The sequence below is a fragment of the Fragaria vesca genome, linkage group LG3, assembly GCF_000184155.1.
Source record: "Fragaria vesca subsp. vesca linkage group LG3, FraVesHawaii_1.0, whole genome shotgun sequence".
NCBI lineage: Eukaryota > Viridiplantae > Streptophyta > Magnoliopsida > Rosales > Rosaceae > Fragaria > Fragaria vesca.
This window is the reverse complement of record NC_020493.1, coordinates 25,663,344-25,678,462: the sequence shown is the minus strand read 5'-3', so window position 1 is coordinate 25,678,462 and position 15,119 is coordinate 25,663,344. Positions and strand designations below refer to the sequence as shown.

At 39.3% G+C, this 15,119-nt stretch overlaps 5 protein-coding genes and 1 non-coding gene across 6 annotated transcripts; 4 read left to right on the top strand and 2 right to left on the bottom strand.

Annotated features, from left to right (window-relative positions):
- The first annotated feature begins 282 nt into the window (after positions 1-282).
- Positions 283-1,208, top strand: LOC101293863 (major allergen Pru av 1-like). The gene is made up of 3 exons (XM_004295068.1): positions 283-559; positions 701-1,027; positions 1,136-1,208. The coding sequence occupies exons 1-2, from the start codon at positions 376-378 to the stop codon at positions 988-990; spliced, it is 474 nt and encodes a 157-aa protein (XP_004295116.1). The 5' UTR covers positions 283-375; the 3' UTR covers positions 991-1,027; positions 1,136-1,208.
- Positions 1,209-2,187: 979 nt separating this feature from the next.
- Positions 2,188-3,221, top strand: LOC101294161. The gene is made up of 2 exons (XM_004296212.1): positions 2,188-2,506; positions 2,617-3,221. The coding sequence occupies exons 1-2, from the start codon at positions 2,188-2,190 to the stop codon at positions 3,219-3,221; spliced, it is 924 nt and encodes a 307-aa protein (XP_004296260.1).
- Positions 3,222-3,964: 743 nt separating this feature from the next.
- LOC101293569 lies at positions 3,965-4,720 on the bottom strand. Its single transcript, XM_004295067.1, has 2 exons — positions 4,539-4,720; positions 3,965-4,439 (listed from the first exon to the last, which is right to left on the bottom strand). The coding sequence occupies exons 1-2, from the start codon at positions 4,608-4,610 to the stop codon at positions 4,188-4,190; spliced, it is 324 nt and encodes a 107-aa protein (XP_004295115.1). The 5' UTR covers positions 4,611-4,720; the 3' UTR covers positions 3,965-4,187.
- Positions 4,721-6,748: 2,028 nt separating this feature from the next.
- LOC101293279 lies at positions 6,749-9,940 on the top strand. The gene is made up of 6 exons (XM_004295066.1): positions 6,749-7,166; positions 7,412-7,623; positions 8,427-8,712; positions 8,810-8,895; positions 8,987-9,078; positions 9,169-9,940. Exons 1-6 carry the CDS (start codon positions 6,876-6,878, stop codon positions 9,420-9,422), a joined length of 1,221 nt encoding a protein of 406 aa, XP_004295114.1. The 5' UTR covers positions 6,749-6,875; the 3' UTR covers positions 9,423-9,940.
- A 561-nt stretch (positions 9,941-10,501) lies between these two features.
- Positions 10,502-10,575, top strand: TRNAT-AGU. Its single transcript has one exon. It is a non-coding gene; the product is annotated as a tRNA-Thr (tRNA).
- A 324-nt stretch (positions 10,576-10,899) lies between these two features.
- Positions 10,900-13,338, bottom strand: LOC101292981 (protein DEHYDRATION-INDUCED 19 homolog 7-like). The gene is made up of 5 exons (XM_004295065.1): positions 13,085-13,338; positions 12,847-12,986; positions 12,151-12,228; positions 11,375-11,625; positions 10,900-11,196 (listed from the first exon to the last, which is right to left on the bottom strand). Exons 1-5 carry the CDS (start codon positions 13,149-13,151, stop codon positions 11,091-11,093), a joined length of 642 nt encoding a protein of 213 aa, XP_004295113.1. The 5' UTR covers positions 13,152-13,338; the 3' UTR covers positions 10,900-11,090.
- Between the last annotated feature and the right edge of the window lie 1,781 nt (positions 13,339-15,119).

Genomic DNA, 15,119 nt, shown 5'->3' with positions numbered 1-15,119 from the left:
ACATGGTTCATCGAAAATCATAGGTTAGTTGCACATGGATATTGTACCTTTTATCAAACAATGGGAAGAAACTTCTTAAGATTATAGTTCACCTCGTGAGCTTAATTGGATGTTTCTTATTAATACCAAGGTGCCTTCCTTGACTAAGTTTCAAGATATTCCATGTACAAACGTAATGGTCACCACGGCACAATGCTCACAACCAATTAAACAATTTGAAACTTGTAATGTAAACCTTCATCGTCGAACCTATAAATACCCGTAGCTACTACTCAGTTCTTCACAACTCAAAATCTCCCACTACAACATCATCAATCTAAGTGATCTTCCCCTCCTTCGTTTTCTCATCAGTTTCCATATACTTGACTACTAATCATGGGTGTCTTCAAGTACGAGGCTGAATACACTTCTGTTATCGCCCCAGCTAGGTTGTTCAAGGCTTTCGTTCTCGATGCTGACAACCTCATCCCCAAGATTGCCCCCCAGGCAGTTAAGTCCGCTGAGATCCTCGAAGGAGATGGTGGTGTTGGAACCATCAAGAAGATCACCTTCGGCGAAGGTAACTAGTCTAGCTCACGTTAACATTGATACAAATTCATAGTAAATCAAAATCCTAGACTTATTTTGCGCCACAACACAGAATTTATAGACGGATCATGCATTTTTCATACTTAACTAATTTGTTTCATGATATTTGCAGGTAGCACTTACAGCTTTGTAAAGCACAGAATTGATGCCATTGACTGTGAGAACTTTGTCTACAGCTACAGTGTGATTGAGGGAGCTCCTGACTCAATCGAGAAGATCTGCTACGAGACTAAGTTGGTGGCATCCGGCAGTGGTACCGTCATCAAGAGCACCAGTGAATACCATGTCAAGGGTGATGTTGAGATCAAGGAAGAGCATGTCAAGGCCGGAAAAGAGAAGGCCTCTCACCTCTTTAAGGTCATTGAGGCCTACCTCTTGGAGCACCATGATGCCTACAACTAAATTTGGTGTTTTGATGCTCTAGATCTGTTGTGATGGGGTTAAGTCGCTCCTCTTGTGACTTCAAATAATGGTGTGGTTTTCATAGTTGTTTCTGGTTTTGTTTTTGCTTAGTGTCGGCTCAACACTGTTTGGCTAGTACTTTGAGCTTTGATTCAAGAGTGAATGTTGTATTTCTTTCCCATTTGCAATAAACGAAATGAAAATCATGGATTTGATCATATTTGCAATGTTCATTTTTTTTTTTTTTGTTGATATGAACAATAATCTCATAACCACATGAACAAGCAGTCTTACCAATAAGTGATAACTAACGCTCACTCAAGGCATATATTTCATCAAATAATAATAGTGCGTTTTGCTCTTCAGAATTTGTTTTTAACAAATTAACCATCTGGGAATTTATACCTAGCTATAGCACCCACGAGTACTGCTTGAGCAAATTTGAGTTTATAGGGCAGTCATTCAAAGTTTCAAACTGGGGAGCTAAGTTAAGGTGGGTCTCATATTCACATAACGAAGTTGTCCTATAACCCTCATTGCGTGTTTGTTAGAAGGGATTGTCTAATGCCATCTCCAGTAAGGAGGGGCTATTTTAGGGTCAGGGCTAAAATTTAGCCCTCCTAAATAATATAATTTATTCATGAAATAGTGAACCATCTTCAATAAGGGAGGGCTATATTTAGCCTTTCTAAATATTTTATAGTTTTTCATTATATTTTTGAAACTTATGATTTAGTTTATTATAGTACTATTTAATTTATATCAAAAACGAATTTTTAGGGTGAAATTAATTTTTTAAGTTATTTTTTTTTAAATGAAAGGAACAATGTGTACATTAAAAAACTAATATTTTTGACATGTAATTATATGATTTGATGATAACATACTTAGATAGGATTTTCAAGTGCCACGTGCCCATCTGCAAGCTAGTCTAGAGATTTCCGATTAGATATAGTGTTGACGTGGCACAATTAATCATTACGGGATCTTATCGAAATTTCAGATAGGATTTCTAAATGCCACATGTCGGGTTGAGATCAACTTTCTAGATTTCTGATTGGATTATCTGCATACGTGGTGTTCTATCTGCAGCTTCCAAGCTCAATAAAAAGGGTAGTTTCATATGTGTAACTCACTATCTCATCTATCTCTTCTCTATTTCTTTGTTCTGTTTATACCTTTTCATTACATTTAGCAATGAATTCCAACCGGTTTTCTCAGAGTAATGAGAGGCTACGTGAAGATGAGGAAGATGATGAAGAAGATGAAGAATATGATGCCCAGAGGAGAAGAAATGCAACACAAATTATGATGGAAGCATCTAGCTGGTTCGCTACAAATCCACTTCAGCAGCAACCTCAATGGGGTGGTTCTATTCCAGGCCGCGCTACCCGTCATCGATCTCGTGAGGTAGCTAATGAAAAATTATTAAATGATTATTTCGTAGCTGACCCTGTGTACCCTGTCGAAACTTTCAGACGATGTTACAGAATGAGACGTGAAGTTTCCTCCGCATGTTAGAGCATGTCCAAACAGTCGACCCATACTTTAGGCAATCACAAGATTGTGCTGGGTGTTCGGGCTTCTCACCTCACCAAAAATTGACGTGTGCACTCCAAATGCTAGCCACTGCATGCTCGGCTGATTCCTTAGATGAATCATTCCGTATGCCTGAATCCACCGCCATTGAGAACCTTGGTCGATTTTTTCATACCATTGTCACCATTTATCAAGAACGCTATCTTCGGGCTCCTACAACAGAGGATCTTGACATGCTCCTACAAAGAGCCGAGCGACGAGGATTTCCTGGAATGATCGGTTCGCTGGACTGCATGCATTGGCAGTGGAAGAACTGTCCAATTGGGTGGCAGGGGAGCTTTAGCGGCAAAACAAGGAAACCAACTATTGTTCTGGAAGCTGTGGCTGGTCCTGACACTTGGGTCTGGCATGCTTTCTTCGGAATCCCGGGGGCACAGAATGACCTCACTGTTCTCGGACGTTCCCCACTATTTGATGCTGTCACAGCAGGTCAGTCACCACAACTTAACTATCATGTTAACGGGACTCCTTATGAGTTTGGCTACTACCTTGCTGATGGTATTTACCCTAAGTGGGCGACATTAGTGCAATCTATCAGACAACCTGAGAATAAACAAGAGGAGTATTTCTCCACTAAACAAGAGGCATATCGCAAAGATGTTGAAAGGGCATTTGGAATTCTACAAGCATGATTTGCAATAATTAGGCAACTTGCAAGAGGTTGGGATAAAGATTCATTATCTACAATTATGTTGGCTTGTATTATACTACATAACATGATTGTGGAGGACGAACGAGATGACTACTATCATGGTGAGTCTGATGATGATGAACCGAACCCAAATAGGTCAAGAAGAGCTCGGGCAAGAATATATGATGGCCCAAACTTACCTGTTAATCCAAGAACCGGGCAAATTACAATGGCCGAATACATGTCTCGTTACCGTAGGGTACGCTCTCATATCGGAAACAATAATCTACAAAAGACCTGTACAACATGTTTGGTCAACAGAGGATGATGAGGACAAGTGATGTGACAATATATTGTCATCTTAATAAGTTCTACTTGTATTGTTTTTTTTAAATGTATGTGTGACTAGTTTTCATATGCTTTCAATTGTAAGGAATAAATTGTAAGAGTTGTGTTTGCTTTCAATTTTAATGAATAAAAGTTTTAGTTTGTTTTACTTAAACTTTATAGAAATTTAAACATTGCATTTCATAAATTAAAATTACATAACTAACATGAAACAAACTCAATAATTTAAAGATTACATAAACTTAACTAACATTAATTTAAATCCTTATATCAACTAAAATTCATCTTCATCGGATTGCATTTGTGGACGATAGTAATTTGATGTTGAGTCGGTGTCGGTGTCGGTATTCGGGAACAACTCTCGTGCCCGAAGCCTTTGAATTGCTTTCCTCTTTTGATCATCAAAATATTCCTTGCTCACCGGAGAGTAATCAACGGTTTGCAACATTAAAGTTGCTTCATCTCTATCTCTCTCTCGTCGATCCTCCTTCATCTTCTCTCTTATTGTTTTTGTCTCTTCCACCTTTGCATTATCTTCCGCCAATCGATACATGCGAGCTAGTAGTTTATCTTGAAAGGCTTTCTTATCCTTTTCTTGGTCCTTGATTTGTTTCTTTTTTTAGGCATTTCTTCCCATCGGCCTAGGAATCGGATCCCTACTTGAAGTTGGTGTGGAGTTGTTATCGGTAGCAATCGGATCATCATCATCTTCCAAGGATACCGGGAGGTTTCTTTGCACCGGTGGTGGACCAAAAATTTCTTGTGGGGGTTGGTCAAATGTCACCCAATCTTTGCATAAATCATAGCAACTATGAAAATGAAACGATTTTCCTTTCATGTCTTCCCTAAACATATCTTCGGCTAAGTGTTGCTATGACAATAATTACAAAAAGATAAATAAGAATAATATTTCAAGAAACAACATTAAAGAAAATACATATAAAATATGGAAGAAAAAAATAAATCTTACTTCATCTATGTGATTCCCTCCACTATGAAGTCTCCTCTCGGCGCGTGTAATGCATGAATGCCACTTATTCATGTATGGGAAGAGAAATTTTTGCCATCGAGACTTACAACTTTGAAACGATCTTGCATTTGGTGGATTGTCGTTGAAGCCTTCAATATATTTTCACTCCACTTGTTTCCAAATGCCGTCTCCTTTTTGACTAATACCCTTCGTACAATTTTCGGAGACCTTCATATATGCAACACAAAGAACTTCATTCTCTTTTCTTGTCCAATTCACACCTTTTTGAGAAGGAGTGGACATGTTTCAAACAAGTAGAAATGATAGAAGAGAAGGAAGAAAATGTGAGAAAATTTGAAGATAAAATGTATGTAAATATAGAAGAGAGGGAGCCAAAATAACAAGTAGAAATGATAGAAGAGAAGGAAGAAAGTGTGAGAAAATTTGGAGTTAAAATGTGTGTATATATAGAAGATTGAGAGCCAAATGACCGTTGCAAATTTTTCCTTTTTTTTTTTTTTTTTTGGGTTACAAATGTTTTCGTTGGAAACATTAAAAAAAAAATTTAACTTGACCGTTGAATGTCAACGGTAATTGAATAGTGACTATGGGATTTTGTTTTTAAAAGGTGGGAAAGCACACAAATTCAAATTGTGGCTGATTTTTGTGGGCCCGAAATAAGGGCTCTAGGGTCACCTTGAAGTCTATATTTGGCCCTCTCCACTCCCCTCTACCCCTCTAGCCCTTTCTTATTGGAGCCCATTTTTTGAAAATTAGGGCCCTAGAGCTCACTTAGCCCTCCTTATTAGAGATGGCCTAACTCAGGCTTAAATTCTATAGGAGTCCAGCACTCTTTAAGCTCAGCTTATTCTAGAGTAAGCTTGGCCCATGTTTAGTGGAAGCAATCAAAATAACACCCACCAACTCTAACCTGCAACCACAAAAAAGAATCCAGAAACCTCCAATCTTTAATTGCATTACAGAACCAGAAACACACAAATTTAACATCACAAAAATCTCAAACCTAAAAACCTAGTGTTCAGAAACCCAGAAATTTGATAACCCAAAAAAATTCAAACTCAAATTCGATCCATAAAAATCATCCCTTAATACCCAGAAATTTCGAACTGAATTTCGGTAACACAAAATCATACCTTAGCTTAGCTACTATGTGGTGAGGTGAAAGCCTCTTTTTTCATGGAACCCAAAGGGATTTGAGAGTTGTCGACTTCGAATTCCAAAGCGTAGAGTCAAAATTCGCTAGTGAAATTTTTGTATTCCTTGTCCCTGCTCTCGGAGTCTCCTTCGGCTTGTCGGAGGAGATCTGTCAGCTGCAGGGAGGCGAGAGAAAGAATTGACGCAAGCGAAGAGAACAGCAATAGGGTTTCCACAAACCCAACAATTATGAGGCCGCTATGGAAGACGGTGTGCGAGGATCTCGGAGACTCCATAACCTCATTAAAGTGAATCCTTTTTGTCACCAAACGCACGTTTGGACTCGTTATAAGACCCAGTCCCGTCCACTCCTCTCTAATCCAGGGTAACAAACGTGTTGTCATAGTCTCACACAACAAATTTTCCAAATTTGCATTACATTTTTGTAATCCATTGAAAAAACTCATGCCATAAGTGAACCTATGAGTGCTGCTCAGTTGTCAAATTTTACTTCATAACTAACTTGTGTTTCTTAACTTGCATGATGTTGCTTGTACTTGAACTTTTATTCTGAATAGTAAATTTCGCATGCATATCGTGAAAGAGATGTTATATATAATGGTTTACATATGTAGAATCTTGTCTCTTCCCAATTCTACTTTGTTACACCAACAAGGACTGCTTGCAGTGTCTCGAACTTACCCTCACTGCGATTTTATGATTTTATCATTCGTCTCTTCACCAAATTCATCAAATACCAACCAAAAGAAATTCAGTAAAAAAAATTTACGGCAATCAATCTCACAGTGGGCTAGTTCAAGGCCCACCAGAGCTGATCTGGGCCAAACCCACTTCCGAATTCCAGGTCCCACCCAATAATTACCCAGAAGAACGCATCTGATATACATATTCGTGGCATAAGCGTCGATTCCAGTTTCTCCACCGGCACATAAGGAAAGGACATGTAGGTCATTATCACACACACCAAGCCCCTTACGGTAATTTCCCGACCAATATATATAGACGACTTCTCTGTAACCAAAACTCCCGAACTGTCTCTGGACTCTTTCCCTTTTCTCCTCAAAACCCCAAGTGCGCTCCTGTCTCTTCTCTTTCTCTGTTTACCCTTCACACTTCCCAAACCCCTCATACGACGCCGTATTTGATTTCAGCGGCAGAAAAATGTCTGGCGGCGGAGTTTCGATCGGTCGGGCTCGGGGCGAGAACCGGTTCTACAACCCGCCCCCGATTCGAGAACGACAACAACAGCAACTTCTTCAGAGACAGAAGCTGGAACAGGAGAAGAAACAGCAGCGGCAGCAGCAGGTGTCGGTTTCGGTGGTCGTGGAGTCCGAGGACTGTGCCACGTCGCATAGTTCTGGGTCGGGTCGGGAAGCACTCAGCGAGGCCGCCAATTTAGATCGGTTCATTGAGTTCACCACGCCCTTGGCTCGTGCTCAGTTTTTGCCCAAGGTATTGCTAAATCATAACTAACATCTTTGGTTTTCGGGCTTTTCGTTTTCGTAGGATAGTAGATGGCATTGCTATAATTTCGCAATTTCTGATACTCTGGAACTGAGAAATGCTTTAAAATTGAGCTAATTATATGATCTTTAAATTGGGTTTCTTTTTGCAATTTTAGTTCACTGGTTTCAATTTTGGGTTGCTGTGTAATTGAACATGAGGTACTTATGGTAGTGTCGTTTCGTGATTGATAGACGAGTATCAGGGGATGGAGGACTCATGAGCCAGAGTCACATCCTTTTTTTGTGCTTGGAGATTTATGGGAATCTTTCAAGGAGTGGAGCGCGTACGGAGCTGGTGTCCCTCTTTTGTTAAATGGGAGTGACTCTGTCATACAGTACTATGTTCCTTACTTGTCTGCCATTCAGCTCTATGTAGACCCATCAAAGCCTCCCACAAGGATAAGGTCAGCAGTTTGTTGAATTAGATTACTTTCGAGCTTCCTCAGTATGTACGAGTTTTTACTTGGAGCACTGTGGAGAGTGGACTATAATTATGTTTGTAGAAACTACCTCCTTGAAATGTGTTCATGCATTGGTTTGATGTAGTCAGATTTATATGTTTTGAAATAACTGTTACCTCTTCTGCCACACTCAACGAACTAGAAATTTTGTGAATAAAGCAAAACCCTCTAGTAGTTTAAAGTCTGTTATACAAAACCCACCTGAATCTTAAGTGGAATGCTCAAGGTAACTTAAATGCAGCTAGGTTGGTGAGGTTGCAATATGTTCTTCACTTCTAGTAGGGCCTATGAGGATAGGAATTGTAGTCTTGTCAAGGTATACAGGGAATAATGGCCGTTGTTAGTTGTATCAGGTAGTGAAAAAAATAACTTGTGAAGATGAATTATGGTGATGGACTAGGATTGATCTAGTTGTTGTTAGTGGTATCAGGTAGTGAAAAAACTAACTTGTGAAGATGAATTATGGTGATGGACTAGGATTGATCTAGTTGCCATGTGAGGCATCTTATAGGCATTGATAGCCCAAAGTATTGATAGAATACATGGTAGTAACTTGACAGATTAGTGGTTTAGGTGTTATTTTGGTGGTACTGTAACATGTGGGATTTTGGCAGCACATTGCAGAATTTACATGTTAATAGTTAGTAAGAACTGTATCTCTTTGGGTTTGGTGAAAATCAGCATAAGAACCAATCACGTCTTTTTCAGTAAACCAATTTTTTTAGATAATCTTGCTTTTCTCACAGGAGGCATGGTGATGACAGTGATGCAGAGTCATCGAGGGAGACAAGTAGTGATGGCAGCAGTGACTATGGAGCAGAAAGACGTATAAATGGTGTTGTTGATAATGCTTGGAGTCGGCAGAATATTGCTGATGTAAATGGCCTTGGTTGGAATAGAGTCGCACCAAGAGATAAACCCTTAACTGGTTCCTCTAGTGATGAAAGTGAGATTTGCAACCCTCCTGGTCATCTTGTATTTCAATATTTGGAGCACGATCAACCGTTTGGTCGTGAACCTTTGGCTGATAAGGCAAGTATTGTGTCAGAACACTCTACACAAAAGAACTCCTTTTTTTCAGTAATTTTTTTTAAAATATATTGTAACACAAATCAATACCATCCAACAGATTCAAGTTCTCGCATCCCAATTTCCAGAGCTGAGGACTTACAAGAGCTGTGATTTATCACCTTCTAGTTGGATCTCTGTAGCATGGTATGTATTTATTTTTGTATTTCCCGGTAGTAAAGAAAGATGCATATTTGATTATAGATCTAAAGTTTGCGTTGTGCATTCTCAAATAAAGGTATCCCATATATCGGATACCTACAGGTCCAACATTACAGAGCTTGGATGCTTGTTTCTTGACCTTTCATTCCTTGTCCACTTCCTTAAAAGGTACTTTTTTCTGTCTCAAATGTATCTGCATGCACCTGCTTGTTTTTTAAGTTTCGATATGGTTATAAGTTATAACGTTGGTTGGTGCAGGTACAAGCACTGATAGGCTCCGTCCCAGCAGTGCACGACCTAGAGAGATTCAAAATGCCAACTTCAAACTCTCGTTGCCAACCTTTGGATTGGCTTCCTACAAGTTCAAGGGTTCCTTTTGGAACCCTAATGGAGTCTACGAATCTCAGAAGGCAAATTCTCTGTTGCGAGCAGCTGAAAACTGGCTTAGGCTATTGCATGTCCATCATCCTGACTTTAACTTCTTTGTGTCGCACAATACACCAAGGAGGTGAGGAGAATTATATTGCGTCAGCTTGAAGTTATTATCCCAATATATAGCACGGGATATAATCTACTTTTAAGGATCATGTTCACCGGCCCGTTTTTCATGTTAGTGGTTGGATAAGTGTACGCACCCCTATCCTTAAATTATGTAGATTTACATCAAAGCAAAGTTGAGTGTGATTGTGGCTTTTCTGAAGGCTTGATAGGGCTGAGGGAAGATGAAACTGTTCATAATAAAGGCCTTTAATTGGGAGTGTGCTTCAGAATGGGCATCATGTATTTTGGATCAGGGATTTTGATGACTAGTTGTACTTTGTTTGCGATTTCACAGCTTAAGATGATATGATCTTTCAGGGACATGTCGCTGGCTGTTGACTTTTGTTACTACTATTCAGATGATGAAGAAAAAAGTTTGCTAGCTTCTGTATATGTATGTATAGGTGTTTTTTCTTCCGTTCCTTTACTCTTATTGTACGAATTGACTGATCAATTCAACGTAAAAATCTTATGCATATGATGTGATCCTATGATAAACTGAATCCCATGTCATGACTCTGTGGCTGCCTTGCCTTGCGCTGCCAGACTATAGAATGGGCATACGCTCCTCTTAAGTCGATCAAAAGGAGTACAGTCCATCCCTTGGATCTCAGATCAAAAGGAGTTCAGTCCCTTCCTTAGATCTCAGAGACTTGGCTGTGTTGCTATACTGGTCTAGGACTCCGAGGTGCAGTTGTGGAGTATTGACCAGGTACGCAATCTGGTTCCACCACTCCATTCCTGTAGATACCTCCAGCTCCGATTGGGCTTATCTTTAGGTTTATGCCGATTTAGGAAGCCAGCTTGGTCCTTTTCATTTCCAACATAGGTGTGTACTGTCGTATTAGATTGAACATCTCAATGAATTGACTGCCGCTCTTCCCCCTGCCAAGACATCGAAGGCTCCGAGCCTTTAAACATCAAGCTCTTACCTATGAAATTCACCCATACAGTTCATTCACTTGGTTGGTATACAGGAGAAAAAAAGATCGAGTAAATTGAATGTCACTGAATTAGTCAAATTGCACATGGGCGGAATCTTAGTCAACAAGCTCTCGTAGCTCAGTTGGTTAGAGCACCCGTTTAGTAAGCGGGAGGTCTTGAGTTCGACTCTCAACGAGAGCATAATATATATTTTATTTTCTAAATTTTTGTTTTGGGTAGTTCCAGCTCTGAACCAGTTTTGTTTTGGGTCTAGTTTCATTTGATGCAAACCAGTTTCCTAGTTATGTTCCATTGATTCTTTTGGCCTCCAAATACACATTATATTTACTCGATTTTTGTTTTCGATCTAGTTCCGTTTGATGCACACCAGTTCCATTGAATTTTTTTTGGCCTCCAAATCAGTACACTAGGTTGTTCTTGATAAGAATGAACTCCAAATCCGTACACTTGTGCACACCAGTTCTTAGTTCGTTCTTCATTAGATTTAACTGTGACAAGGTTGAAAGAAGGAAACATCGAGGTGATAAGTTGTTATTTTCATTATCCACATAAACTAAGTACAATACAAATACATAGTTGTTCTTTTCTAACTATTACCAGTTGTTACATAAATAGAACCACCATCTTTTTTCCGTCTGACACTAGGGCTCTGGGTCCTAATTAAGGATTGGCCGTTTCTGCTAGACGCTTTTGATTCATAAGTCATCAAGAATGGTGGACATCAGCAATCCTTGGACAAACTCACACTTCCGAGCCTTCTCCTCTTGGTCTTTAGTTGATAGAGGTGGTTGTTGAGCAATTCTGTCACCACAGAGAAGCGTTAATACTCATAGGAAACCATAGTAAATTCGCTATAAATAACACGCAAAAAAGCTAGAAGATTCGTTATCAGTAGCTGATCTGATCCAGACCTAAAATGTCTCATTTGCAGTTGAGAAGTTGAGGAAAGATAAAAGAAGTCATGCTAATATGCTCATACCTTTCGGAGGACTCTTCTTTTGTGCTTTCCTTCATGAATGGTGCTTCAACTAAAGGAAGGGGTTGTTCGCTCACATGTTCATCAGGTGCATTGTATATAAAAGAAGACAACAAAGGATCAGGTTCGGTGTTTGAGGAAAATGGGAATGAAGACCCTCCCAGGAGGGCTTGTAGACTTCCTTCTCGCAGCTCTTTCCTTAATATTGAAAATGTCGAATTAGTTCCCCTGCGCAATTTCCTTTTGCGCTGAACGTAATGGATAGTCAAGGAACACATCACTTTTACTGAGACTTAAACAACTAAAACATGTATAGAATATCAACACACATGGAAGGAAAAGCCCAGTTTGGATGCAAATAGGCAGTCATTGTAAAAGACATGAGAATGGGTGAATACAGAACAAGGTGATGACGGTACTCGATCACATGATTACTGCTTTGTGCACAGGATACATGAATGTATGTGTACTAGCTAACTTATTCTAGAACTGATCCGAATTAGATGAGATAAAGTTGCCTATCCTAAGACTCATTTAAAACAATCAACTTTGAACTAGAGCTGTTAACTCTTAACATATTTGTCCATGAAATTTGGGGGGCGCGGGGAAGGTATTCATGCATGATTCAGTGTTGCTACACCTAATAACCATGGTTTAGACGGCTTTACCTCCTAATAACCACATATTGAAGTTCCTGGTGATGCATCAATTATTAAAATTAACCACAAACATAGAAAACACAAAAATATTCAAAACCAAATAGAAATTCAAAAGGATATCTTTAATAGACTCCCATGTTGCGTGGTAATATGTGTGACAAGATTTGATCCAACCCTCTTAGTACAAACTGGACAGACCTGGGAAAAGAGAAAAAGTGAATGGTTATAAGACCAACAGGTTCATACAAGTAAAAAAGAGACGTCCAAAGAAGTTCATACTCCACCAAAAGACACCAGATAGCGTTTGAGCATTCCACATAATAGTATAAAAGAAAAGCTTATCTAACAGATATTCCATTCTACCAATGATCAACTCTCATGTCTCACCATCATCAAACGATTCAAACACATCACCCCTTTACAAACTTGAAACTGAAACCTACTCAAGCAAACCCAATGGAACATTCAACTATTTTAAAACCACAGCCAAAATACATGAAAAAGCCAAGACTTAACCACTAACATACCTTGTCTACCATCAAAACTAGACAACAACACTCCTACGAGTGAAGCAATCACTCCAAAGTTCGTTCCTTTCTATCCCAAACTGAAACCAAAACCCACCCAAAAACTTACAGTAACATCTCAGCTAAACGAAACACACCTCAAAAGCTCGAAAACACTCAAAAAGCTCTAATTTTTACACAATGCTAACATCAAACCAAGCTCAAATCAACCAATTTACGCGCAAAGCTTCAAACTTTAAAATCAAAAAACAAAAAGCAACAAAGATTGCAAAATTAAAATCAAACCTACCCCATTCTTAGCCTCGACGGGATGCTCCTCATCGATGTGACAACAAAGCCCAACGACATCGAAGTCCTCCGCGCAAAAAGGGCACAAAAACTCAGCCTTTATCTCATCGTCTCCTTCTATCTCCTCGTGCCCGAACAGATCTGCAAAACCCATCAAAACCCACAATCAGAAACCCAAAATCAACACAAAAAAAAAAAACCTCCAAATTCTTTTAAAGAAAGTCAAAAAAAACACTCACCGGATCGGGACTGGTACCTCCTCGCGTTCGAAGACGAGAACAGGTTGCTCCAGGAATCAGAGTCCATTGCGATGAAATTACAGAAAATTCAGGTATCCCTTCGAATTCAATTTAGGTCAAATTGAAACCCTAGAAATTGAGATTGAAGACGAGGAGAGAGAGAGAGAGATAAAAAGGCGAGTGTGAGCGAGTGAGAGAGAGGAAGCGACCAAGAAATTGCGTGGGAGAGAGAACACAGCAGAGACTCTCTACCCAACTCCCGGAAGGGGTTAGCCTCTTTTTATACTTTGTCTTTTGGCGCAAACGCCCACTGGCTTTAAGGTAAATTACGTTGTTGCCACTAACTACCTGAGCCATACGATTTTTATTACATGCTGGGATTTCATTGGGCTGTCGTCGTGTCTGTTGCCTCCGTCACTCACACGTGTGGGAATTGTCATTTTTTTATTTTATTTTTTTAGAGAAACTTTCTGTTCTTTTGGCTTTTTGCACTTTGGACGCGTTTTTCTAGTTCGAGCCTTCTCGCGCACGGCGTGGTGAACTGTAATTTTAGTTACCTAAGCTCCGGGTTTTATATTTACCACCCTCAGCTGGAGAAATATAGTCGCTACTACAACAATACTCTTCGTTAGTTGATGCTTTTAGAAAACTCATCAGATAGTAAAGAGTTAGGTTGCACAGAAACGCGTAATTCTGGACATTTCGCGTTTCGGAAACGGAAACGTTTCCGTAAAAGTGAAATTTGGAAACGCTTTACAGAAACGCTGGGGAAACGCGTTTCTTGTAAAGCAGAAACGTCTTAGTAAATACCTCGGAAACGCGAGGGTAAATTCGGCTATTCACTAAAAAAACTTAGACTCATGGCTGCAGCCCATAGAAAAATTTGGGCCCAAAACCTATAGGTGTATACATATATACTAGCTCAGTAGCCCATTACACTTGAAAAAAAAATATATATATATATATATATATATATATATGTTTAGCAGCCTTCAGTACTTCAGTCGCAGTTCACACTTCACTTCTCTTCTCTTCACTTCTACTGTTCTTCAGCGATCCACTGCACACCAGCACATGACCAGTCCACAATACCACATCGGTGACAGAAGATAAAGAGTAAAAGAGGTTTAATTAGTTTGCATAAGTTCTTCAGTTCTTACGTTCTTCAGATTCTAGGCAGTGGGCATGGGGCAACAGCAGTGCAGCACCAGTTCTTCAGATTCGCACAAGTTCTTCAGTTCTTGCGTTCTTCACTTCTTCAGGCTTCAGCAATCCACATCATTGCGCTCTCCTCTCAGCAGCAGTACAGCACCAGTTCTTCAAATTCGCACAAGTTCTTCAGTTCTTGATTTGGATTGTGTTTTGTTTGGATTTTGATTTGGAATGTGTCGATGAAGTTCTTTGTTATTTCTATTGTAATTTAATTATGAACTTTTGTTTGCATTTGGATTGATTGATTTCAATTAGTAACCATTTGTTGATTTTTTTTCAATTATATATTTATATTTAGAATTAAATTCAGTTTACTCCCTTGTGGTTTGAGGGTGACTTCATGTTAGTCCCTACACTTTTATTTTCATCAGTTTACCCCATGAACTCTTCAATTTCTGTCTGCCGTGCCCAAATTCTCATATTCCGTTTGAATTGACCTTTAATTATCAGCAATTAAGGTTCGATTTGGACTTGGACATATAAGGTCCGATTTGCCCAAATTCTAGATATTGGCCTCACAGTTAAGGTTAAAATTATCAGCAGTTAACGTCCGATTTGGACAGAATATAGGACATTTAGTCACGCTTGAGGAAAATTCAAAAGTTTGAGGGGTAAATTGATGAAATTGAAAGTATAGGGATTAACATGAAGTTACTCCCAAACTTCATGGGGGTAAACTGAATTTAATTCTTATATTTATATATATAATTTTTTTTTTTGACGTTTCCGTCACGTTTCCTATCAGACTATATTTTGATATTGACATTTCTGCGTTTCTGAAACGCCCCGTTTCCGAAACTCGTCCCCGTTTCCGTGCAACTTA